General features: G+C 36.5%; 1 protein-coding gene across 6 annotated transcripts in view; it reads left to right on the top strand.

Moving 5' to 3' along the window:
* Positions 1-9,951, top strand: part of lhx9 (LIM homeobox 9) — a 14,409-nt gene extending 4,458 nt beyond the window's left edge. For 3 of the 6 annotated variants that reach the window (XM_028445657.1, XM_028445660.1, XM_028445656.1), the window contains 4 exons: positions 1-12; positions 1,170-1,528; positions 4,701-4,903; positions 5,356-5,914. The exon at positions 1-12 is cut by the window's left edge and continues 191 nt beyond it. In XM_028445657.1, coding sequence (XP_028301458.1) covers positions 1-12; positions 1,170-1,528; positions 4,701-4,903; positions 5,356-5,610 — 829 coding nt within the window. In that variant the 3' untranslated portion in view covers positions 5,611-5,914. Of the gene's footprint in view, positions 13-1,169; positions 1,529-4,700; positions 4,904-5,355; positions 5,915-8,069; positions 8,301-9,849 lie in introns of those variants that run through there. The other 3 variants (XM_028445661.1, XM_028445662.1, XM_028445659.1) reach the window with 3 other exon arrangements.
* The last annotated feature ends 507 nt before the right edge of the window (positions 9,952-10,458 follow it).

Below are 10,458 nucleotides of genomic sequence, written 5' to 3'. Positions count from 1 at the left end.
GGATTACTATAGGTAAGAAAAGCATGGTGTCAGCCAGTTATGTGCATGGCTTTGATTTTGCAATTATAACATGTATTTGCAAAAAACAACAACAAAAAAAAAAAAAAAAAAAACACAAAAAAAACTTGTGTAATAATCAATTTATTTCGTTTTTTTGTGTGTGTTTTCTTTTTACCCCACCCTCAAAATAAAATACATATATAGATAAAATAAAAAATATAGGCCTATATCATAAAATAATCGAAATAACATTAGGCCACTGTAGCTTTGACTTTACACAGTCATATCTGATTCAACAGGCGGATCACTTTGTGTTATGGAGAAGCTTTTTGATCCAATTAGGCCTGACTAACATTTTAACATCCACCCGGGGAGTTTGTGTGCGCTGTATATAAAGACGGAGAGAAGAAGTTATGATCCCATCATTCTATAGAGTGTTCCTTTGTTTGCTGCTGCAGGTCTGAATCAAAACCACATCACCCATGAACACAAGAATAGCGGCCCCACCCTGCACTTATAGCGACTTTTATTTTGTAATGATTTGGTTTCTTTGGAAAGTTCTGACTTAACATAAATGAATGCAGTGTTTACTTTTACCAGCACCTACGTCCAAATACTCTTCCACTGATTTTTTCATTTTAACATATACCCATGTATGTTACAAGTGGCCTAAATAATAAAAAATAAATAAATAAATAAATAATAATAATAATGTATCATATAGTTCCAAACCTTTTAATTATAAATTATGCATCAGTTTCAAAGCAAAAGTCTTTTTGCACGTCATGTATTTTTTTGAGGGGGGGTCGTTTAACTTAAAACTGTTTTCTGTGAAGTGGGGTAAATACATCTCAGTGCATGTGAAAAATGTTGCTTTATGATTTTAAAATCCTACTATCTGAATTGAACGCTCTAAAGGCCCAGATTTGGCCCGTGGACCTTGACTTTGAGATAAATGCAAGACGTCTTATTTATTTATTTATTTTTGAATCAAAGGGTACATTTTGCCCGGATGTGGGACTTGATTTGAATTGAAATGTAAAAGCGTGCGTCTCTCCTCCACTAGACAGTGACTGTAAACAGAGTCACGTGCAGCCCGTTGTTTAGTGGCCCTCGTGGCCCGCTCGGTTCCTCCGTCCGTGGATCCACTGACACTGTGTCTGTTCCAGAAGGTTCTCCGTGCAGAGGTGCGCGCGCTGCCACCTCGGGATTTCCGCCTCAGAGATGGTGATGCGGGCGCGCGACTCCGTGTATCACCTGAGCTGCTTCACGTGCACCACGTGCAACAAGACCCTGACCACGGGGGACCACTTCGGCATGAAGGACAGCTTGGTGTACTGCCGCCTCCACTTCGAGACCCTGGTCCAGGGACCGGACTACCACCCGCAGCTCAACTTCGCGGAGCTGGCGGCCAAAGGTGGCGGCCTCGCGCTGCCGTACTTCAACGGCACTGGCACCGCGCAGAAAGGGCGACCACGGAAGAGGAAGAGCCCCGCCATGGGGATGGACATACCGAGTTACAACACAGGTGAGGCGGCGTTGGTGAGCAGGAAAACACGCTTTTAAAGTCTGCTTCATGTGCGGCCTGTTATTATAGCTCATCACTCTCTCATCCATGAGAACTAAAAAAAAATCACCTAATGCTCTCTATTAATCATCTAAAAATTATCATGTATAAATAATATTGTAATAGCGTTATTGTAATCATAATCTGTGCTAAAAAAATCAGATAATTTCACTGTTGGTTCAAGGTTTAGCCTATATTTTTGTTAGATTTACTTGACAATCCACTGAATAAAAACAAAAGTTTTATTTACCAAGTACAGTTTAAAAACAGTACAACGAATTTAACTTGGTGAGAAGAACAAGAAAGAATAACAAAAAAAAAAACATATATATATATATATATATATATATATATATATATATATAAATAAAATAAATCCAGACAACACAAACATTTAGGAAGGGTTGTTCTTAATATTCTTTTAACAGCTACATTTTTCATGTCTTTATTGTTCTCCCCACAATTTGAAACTTTCTCTCTCTCTCTCCCCCCATAAATAAATAAATATAATAAATATTGATATATAAAATTAGCAAATACATAATAAAAAGGGAGAGGCTATCCATGGTGCATACAGAAAATTTTAGGCTGATTTCATGCGTTGGTTTGAAGGTCCTCAATAATCCAATAATATTAGTACATTTCAGAGATTATATTATAGGCTCTTGAAATACACTAACTGTGCGTAAAACATCCACTTCTTCATGGTCTGTTGGTTTATTATAAACATTGACATCATTTAGTCTTTCCATTTACTCCTTTTCTGCTCACTTTGCCCTAAAGAAACTGATCGAAGTTTGACCTTTCCGTCAACCTGCTGAAATCCACTTTATAAAAATAGGTCAGAATTTGAAGGAATTTAGAGCAAAAAATAAATAAATATGATATAGGTTGAGAAAATGAGATTCCCCCCCCTCTCTCTCCCTCCCTCTGGTCGCAGTGTCCCCGTTTATTTGTCTCTCTTTCTGTGAATTAGTGCGTGTTTTTTGGGGAAAGTTGGTCTTTTGTGTGTCATGCATGGTTTCCTGTTTGGTTGGTGAATGGACAGGAATAATAAGGGTAATCTGCCCGGTAATTGTTCTCCGTTAATTAAAGGTGACATTGGAATCCGCGCGGCCTCCCGTGCACGCGCTCAGGGACGTGGATAGAGGGGACCCCCCCCCCAAAAAAAGGGAAAAAAGTGGACTGTGTACCAACACTGTGCACGTTTGTTGTTCGTAAACACAGTCTTTATGAAGGATTATGTAAATCGTGAGGTTCTCACAGTGGCCTCAGTTATAATAGAAAAATAAAGCATTGTTCTGTTTGCTTGGTGTCCACATACATGACAGTAAATGGACACAAAATAGAAACACAAATCCTTAAAAAAAAAAAAAAATGGCAGTCTGAGAAAACAATTCAGCCACCTCCCCATGAGCTCACCATGGGACATAGTTACAGTCCCAGTGGGAATATTAATTTTTCCATTTGGGAAACCCTTAAAAACATTATTTTTTAAAAAAAGCCATTGTTAGAGTTTATGAGGTGTTACCTTCATGTGTTGGCGTTATAGAGGCTGCTATTTATTTTATTCATTTTTGTTCTTAATCCACCACCTTTTTTGACCGTTATAGCTCCTCAAATTATATATATATATATATATATATTTTTTTTTTTAAAAGAAAAGATGCGCATGTGCGTAAATTTAAAAAAAAAAAAAAAAAAAAAAAAAAAAAAACCCACAACCATTAAAAAAATAAATAAATGTACAAGTGCTGCTTTCTTGGTTCATGTGACGCACAGATGCTCTCTTTGTGTGATTGGGTAGATTATGGATTGTGTAGATCTGGAGGCTCACTATTGATGCCATAAAGACAATGATTTTGTTAGATGTTGGGTTTTTTTTTGGGGGGGGGGGTTCTTCTCCCTTTGTGGGTTCACTCCACGTCTGCGTTCAGCAGGGAGAGGCGTGTGTCCTCAGTGTATTCCGCACTATTCCTCTGTCAGTTTGGGTCTTGTTTGGATACAGAGACCCCTAGTGGGTAATATCCAGTCAAACATAATCCCGAGGCCTGCACAACATACCAGCACAAATCTCTGCAAAATGATAACAGGTTAAAAAAAAAAAAACTGCATTTTTTAAACACGTTTGTGTCATTGTTTATTCGGATGGAATTATCTTTAATGGTTGATTCATAAAGATAATTTGACTGTTAATGAAGAGGTGTTAATATCCACTTAATTGGACGTTTCATTGTCCCACTGGGAAAACGAATTTATTTGCAATTAAATTTGATGAGACATGAATGTACACTTAGAGATCCATATAAGTATTGGTTCAATTAATCAAAATTATTTAGTGTTATTCAACGATCAATGGTTGCATTAAATCCTGAAATACATTCACAAATAATGACATAATAATTATTAATTAAAAATATTTTTTTGTGGTTATCAGATATTGTATATATTACTTTCATAAACTTTTTTTCAACAGTGGGATTTTACAAAACAATATACCAATACTATATAGATAGGTATGGTGTTGCATTTAATAGATTTAATTAATAGACATAATTAAATATTTGGTCGAGTCATAGACTTTTCAGCAGCTGCAGCGTTTGACTCAGAGGTTTTTGTTTTTTTTTTTTAAATATTGTACACACTCAGCTGAAGATAAATGGGGCCTATTAGGCCTTTTAGTGTTTGCATGCACACATTGAAATCATTTAGCTCTGTCCCACTGTGTGGTTTAAATGCATCGTTTAGTTTGTAGTTTTTTTTTTGTTTTTTTAAAGAAAAGAAAAAATATTGTATTGATGAAAAAAATAAAAACAACAAATGAACCAATATAATTTTTTTGAAAATATTGATTAGTAAATACACATTTTCTTTTGCATCTATTCATTGGCTTTTTATGCTGAACATTCTGATCTTAGCTCCAGTGACAGTTTTATGCAAATTAGTGCAAAAGCGGAACCCTAAAAATTTACACACTGAAGACTTTTGGTCGTTTTTAACCTGAAATGAAAGTAGCAATGCTTAATTTGGTTTGTCTGATTTGATTAGTTCCGTCACCTATCCACAATCGTTTTATTCAGGCTAGTGTGTCCTGTTCATCCTCAGTGCTCTAACCTTTGCTTTATACTTCCAGGCTGTAACGAGAACGACACTGACCACTTGGACCGAGACCAGCAGGCCTACGCTCCAACGCAGAAGACCAAACGCATGCGGACCTCCTTCAAACACCATCAGCTGCGGACAATGAAATCCTACTTTGCCATCAACCACAACCCGGATGCCAAGGATTTAAAACAGCTCGCCCAGAAAACAGGCCTCACTAAAAGAGTGCTGCAGGTAAGCAGAGAGATCTTCTTCTTCTTCTTCTTCTACAAAAAAATGTGATCACCCTTAAACCCCATCTGTGCGTGCACCCCACCCCCTTTCATTCCACTCCAAATATATCACCTGTGTCATCTTTTTAGTTTTTGTTTTGTTGTGCCATCTAGTGTTTAGATGTCGATCCAGGGGTATTATATGACATTTTGATGGTTTTTGGTTTTTTTTTGGGAAAGAAAAAAAAGATCAGTAGCTTTCTTTCAGTCTTAAAAACCTAACTGTTCTAAATATAATCGTAACTTAAATCCACTTTGTATTCAGTGTCAACTGCCCTTTAAGCTCCCAATAATGTTTGATAGCAGCAAAGATATGTGGTGACTTGATGTTAGTTGCTATTTTTTCATCTATCTTTTTAAAGTAACCGTGCCTAAACACAAAAAAGTAAAAGCCACGTTGGGATTGGTTTGCAGGTTTGGTTCCAAAACGCAAGAGCCAAATTCAGAAGGAACGTTTTGCGACAGGAGAATGGAGGTGTTGATAAGGCTGATGGCACCTCACTCCCTCCACCCTCATCCGACAGTGGGGCCCTCACCCCCCCCTCCAGCGCAGCCACACTTACAGACCTGACAAACCCCTCTATCACTGTGGTGACCTCCGTCACCTCTAGTTTGGACAGCCATGATTCGGGGAGCCCTTCACAAACTACCTTGACAAATCTTTTCTAACAATCTCTAGTGAACTGATTTTTTTTTTTAATTTTTTTTTTTAAAGATCTTCTTTTTTTAAATTTCTATTTTTATTTTATTTTTTCTTCTTGATTTACGTCTTTTTAAAGTGACACCTTTAAATTGACCAGAGACAGCTCCTTGGAACAGAACAAGCTGTACTGTGTACACAAACAGGAACGAGCAGATCAACAGCAGCAGCAGCAGCAACGACCACATTAAAAGACCAGGAAACCATTTTAATGTGTAGCAATTTTGAACGTCCACCGCTTATGCAGAAATTCTTTTTTTTTTTGGATGTTTTTGGAGTTGAGGGAATTGGTAAAATTTCACCATTTTCCTAAATTAATGAAAAAATATTATTATTATTATAATTTTTAGATCTTGTCTTAAAAAAAAGATACCCTGTTTTGCTTGATTTGTCAGATATTTTGTATATTTGTATTAGATTATGATTAAATTGAGCTCTGCTTAATAATTTATGTTTAATCGGATCGTTTAAAATCAATATGATTTCTTTTCCCTCAGAAAGCTGTAAATGTATGCACTGTGTCTGCACTAAAAATTAAAGGATTTTGTTTCTTCTGTTTGGAAATAATTTGGTAAACTAACTTGTAGAATGTTCTGTATATGGGTAACTCCAGAAAACGGCTTTAATAATATCCGAATGTTTTATAGTCTTGAAGACTTGAGTTGGATGGGGATTAGACGCCTCACGTGACTACATGTAAAATGTCTAAATGACGCTGTAATCGTAATCAACCGACCACGGATCAGCTTAGTGTGTTCAGTAGAAGTTGAAACCACTTACGATTTATTATATTAATGGAATAAAAGTAAAAAAGAAATCCCCTCAGCAGCTTTTACGGCTGTAATTAAACATGTCATGCAGTCACATCAGTGGAAAGTTGTTGATAATCCGAAAAAGGTCGAGAAATTCTGATTGGAAAGCTGCCTCATCATGGGTGCTGTTGTAAACAACTGTTGTCATGACAGAGCACTTTTTTGGCCTCATTATATAACTTAAAGTCAAATGAAGGAAGCCGAGTGAGCATATACATAGACCCACAGCTTAACTCTATTGCACAGTGACGATATAACTGCCCGATGAAAAAGTGCATTATTGTTTTTACCATGTTGCTCAGGGTAACGATGTGACTTTGAAAAAATGGGGTGGGGGGGAAAAAAGGAGTAAAGGTTGAGAAATGAGGTGCAGGTGGCAGTGAATTCACATGACCTCAGATAGGTGGAGTGGTGAGGGGGCAGCCAGTGGGAAATCATCACCCATGTGATCCTCTTTTTTTACTTGTACTTTCTTTATCGACACTTGCCACCGAGCAGACCAAAAACATGTTTCTTCTGGCTGAACGATAGAGGAGGTCCAGTGTAGGAAAGAAGATGGAAAGAGCAAAAATGAGTAGACACATTTTTTTTTATTTTATTATTTTTTTTATTTTGTGAGCGTCACAATTTGTTCCGTTGTGGAACAAAGTGGCGCTCATGATCTACTTAATGAAGTAGACGCTTAACTCAGTTTCTACTATGTGCCTTATGCTATAACTGGGGAGAGAGTTTGTGAAATTCAGGATCTCTGTGTTCTTTGTTAACTGATTCACATCCTTTTTGGCGCCTCACTAGTTTTGTACTGTTTTGCATCTTATTTCCGAAGATCTTTTTATTGGTGTATCCTGGTGGGAAAAAGGGGGCAGCGATGTCATAGAAAGCATTTGTGCACGCTTTCAGATATAGTTGGGTAAATCCAAGAACCTTATATATTGATCTTCGTGTTAATAGTTGAGTACAGTAAGTGTTCTATCAAGATTGTCCATGTTTCCCTGTTTCTTGATAAAGATGGTGTATAGAAACTATTTCCTCTTAAATATTTATGGACCAAACGGTTGTTATATATCTTATTAAATTTGTGTGAATAAAAAAAAAAATACTTTGCTTTAAATGGGTTTTATTTTTCATTACACTTGTCATATTTTTTTGTGTTCCTCCTTTAAAACTATTTTTGTTTCTCACATTGAAAATAGAAGAAAGCTTGATTTATTTATTTATTTTTTTAGTGGCTAGTTGAACGTCATCATTTTTGCTTCCATTTTTTAATTTCTATTTTCTGATGTTTATGGTGTTTAACGTAATGCCCCATGGATTTGCATCTAAACCCTGCAGTCAAAAACAATGAGATTGCTTTTTTTTAATGCATGAAAGTGGCTTTAAAATTTCAATAAAAGGAATGCTGGCAAAGCATATATTTGATTAATCTTTCCATATATATGTGTATATATATATATGTACTGTATATATGTATATATAAACAGTATATATATATATTAATAGTGCATATATCTGCATACCATATTTGATGGACCTAAAATGACACAAGAGTAAATGTAGACCCCGTAAAGCCAGGTTGCTCTGTAGTTAATATATTCTTACTCTATCGTTTCTTTCAGGGAGAACAAATCTTGGGGCATTACAGCCATACATCCCGACGTTTGAAAATTCCCTAAAGTATTAAGAGAAGGGGGAAACTTTGAAGGGAGTTCCACACCATTGAAGACAAAGACAATGTTAGAATACGATCTTAGCCAAATAACCACCAACAAAAACATGTTTCAGCTGCAAATGTACAAAAAAAAAAAAGAAAAGGAATTTTCTCAAACAAAACTTTGTCCTGAAGGTCTGAATCAATCCACGGAGGAGACATAATAATAATAATAATAATAAAAATAATCTGTCTGTATTGGAATAATAGATGGAAAAAAAGAGTTAATGAAATATTCTGTAACATAGTTTAAAAAAAACAGCTCACTGATAGGTTGGATGTGATTGGAATAAATTAGGAGCGATTCAACAGTGTGAAAGAGAGATGGTATGAATGACACACAGAAACACACACACACACAGAATTGTCTCTCCCTGCTTTAGCTCCCCTGCTAAATGTACAGACACACACACACACACACTGACACCCCGCTATGGTACCCCACCCAAGAATCTGCTTGCTAAATAGAAGTTTTCCTTTTTGTCACAAGTGTCATTTTGTAAACATGCGGCCTCCTTGAAACTCGGCAGCAGGACGCCCATCAGATGTGATGAGTGTATGAAGAGGACTGCAGAGCTGGAGCTTTGCCATCTGGCTGTGCCGAGGGAAGGAAGTGAGAGAAATAACAAAGCAGATAAAGAAAACATTCTCATTTTTGCATGCGCGCTTCTTCATCTTGTTATAGCATTCTTCCTGAGATGTATATTATTTCTTTTGATTCACTGTATGATCTATTGTCTGCTGCAAAATGGAAAAAAAATAAAAACAATGTCCCAGATGCCCATATAGTGTGACACATGGGAGTGGAAATAGAAATGGTGCATTGAGGGCATGGTTTTTAACATCCAGCATACAGCAACAAGGTAAATACTATTATTTCCCCCCTCATCACTGTGAAACGTTTATTTCCCATGCAACTTTAAAACAATCATAAATAAAATATCCCAAGACCAGAGAAATATGCTCATGTATATTAAATCCCAATCTACAGTGTTCACACAATTTACACAAGATAGTCCGTATCAGCAGCTCAACAATCAGAGAGTAGCAAGCAAACTATATTGGTCATGTAGAGCCTTTGGCTTTAAAGCAGATGTGTCTAACTCAAGGCCTGGGGGCCAAATCCAGCCCTTTAGAGCATCTAAATCGGCCCGCAGGAGAAAGTAAAAAATGACAGAAAAAACATGTATCATTGTGTAAATTACAAAATATCTCAGCCTCTCCAAATGCACATGGATACAAATTTACAATTTTCCCATGCTCATGTTACATGATGATTGCATTATTTTTTTAAATCTCAAATTGATGAAAAAAAAAAAAAAAATCAAAATTATTCTACTAAATTAAATAACATTTGTTCATAATATCAAGGAAATATAAGTAAATTTAAGTTTAAGGTAACTTAATGGTTGGATATTGTCGGTATCATATACTTTACATGTAATTCATACCTGGAAGTGAAAACCAGGACACATTAATGCTGAAATTGCTCTTTTTCCTCATGCCTAAAATCTGTGGCCCACTTGAGATCAAACTGGTCTGTATTTGGCCCCTGAACTAAAATGAGTTTGACACATTCCTCCTATTTTAAAGGGACAAAATCCACTGAAAAACCTTCTAGTGATTCATTGAATTCTGTCTTGTGTGGCGTAGAGTCGTCAGTGTAGAAAATGTGTGCGTCTATCCAGGTGTATTGTGGGAAAGAAGAAAGAATGAAAGAGGGAGACAGAGGCAGACTGAAGCCACATGGGGGCTACTAAACAGACTGCTGTTGAATTCCAACAATGCAGGAAAACACTCGAGTCTGTCCAAGAGGAAACCTCCATCGCCAGGGTGCCTGCGTGGCATGGCAGCACCGAGCGGCTGGAGGAACAAACATAAACAGACACAGAAGGATTATGGAGCTGCAGGATGAAAAACTCTGGACATCATTATGCTTTGTGTGCACATGAACACATCTTATTGGTGTAAAGAGTACTGATAGATCATACTCAAGTAGAAGTTAGGCCTGCACAATTAATCACATAATCGTGATCACTGTTTTGGTTGTCATGATTAAATGAACCTGATCGTAGGCAATATTCACATTTAAAATACAGGCTCTGAACTCTGTAATAATACAGTATATTATTCAGTTTAGCCTTTGGTACAAGTCTTTTTATTTATTTGTTTAGAATAATTCTTATTCAAAACTTCATTTTGCACTGTAAACTGTACACATTGTTTGTTTAAAAGTAGTGTCATAAAAACAGATTTTTTTTTTCAAACATGATGAATAATTGTGATTGTAATCATGA

This window comes from Gouania willdenowi, chromosome 4, assembly GCF_900634775.1.
Source record: "Gouania willdenowi chromosome 4, fGouWil2.1, whole genome shotgun sequence".
In the NCBI taxonomy this organism is placed as follows: Eukaryota; Metazoa; Chordata; class Actinopteri; order Blenniiformes; family Gobiesocidae; genus Gouania; species Gouania willdenowi.
Note: the sequence above shows the minus strand (reverse complement) of the source record. Positions and strands in the feature narration are given on the sequence as shown.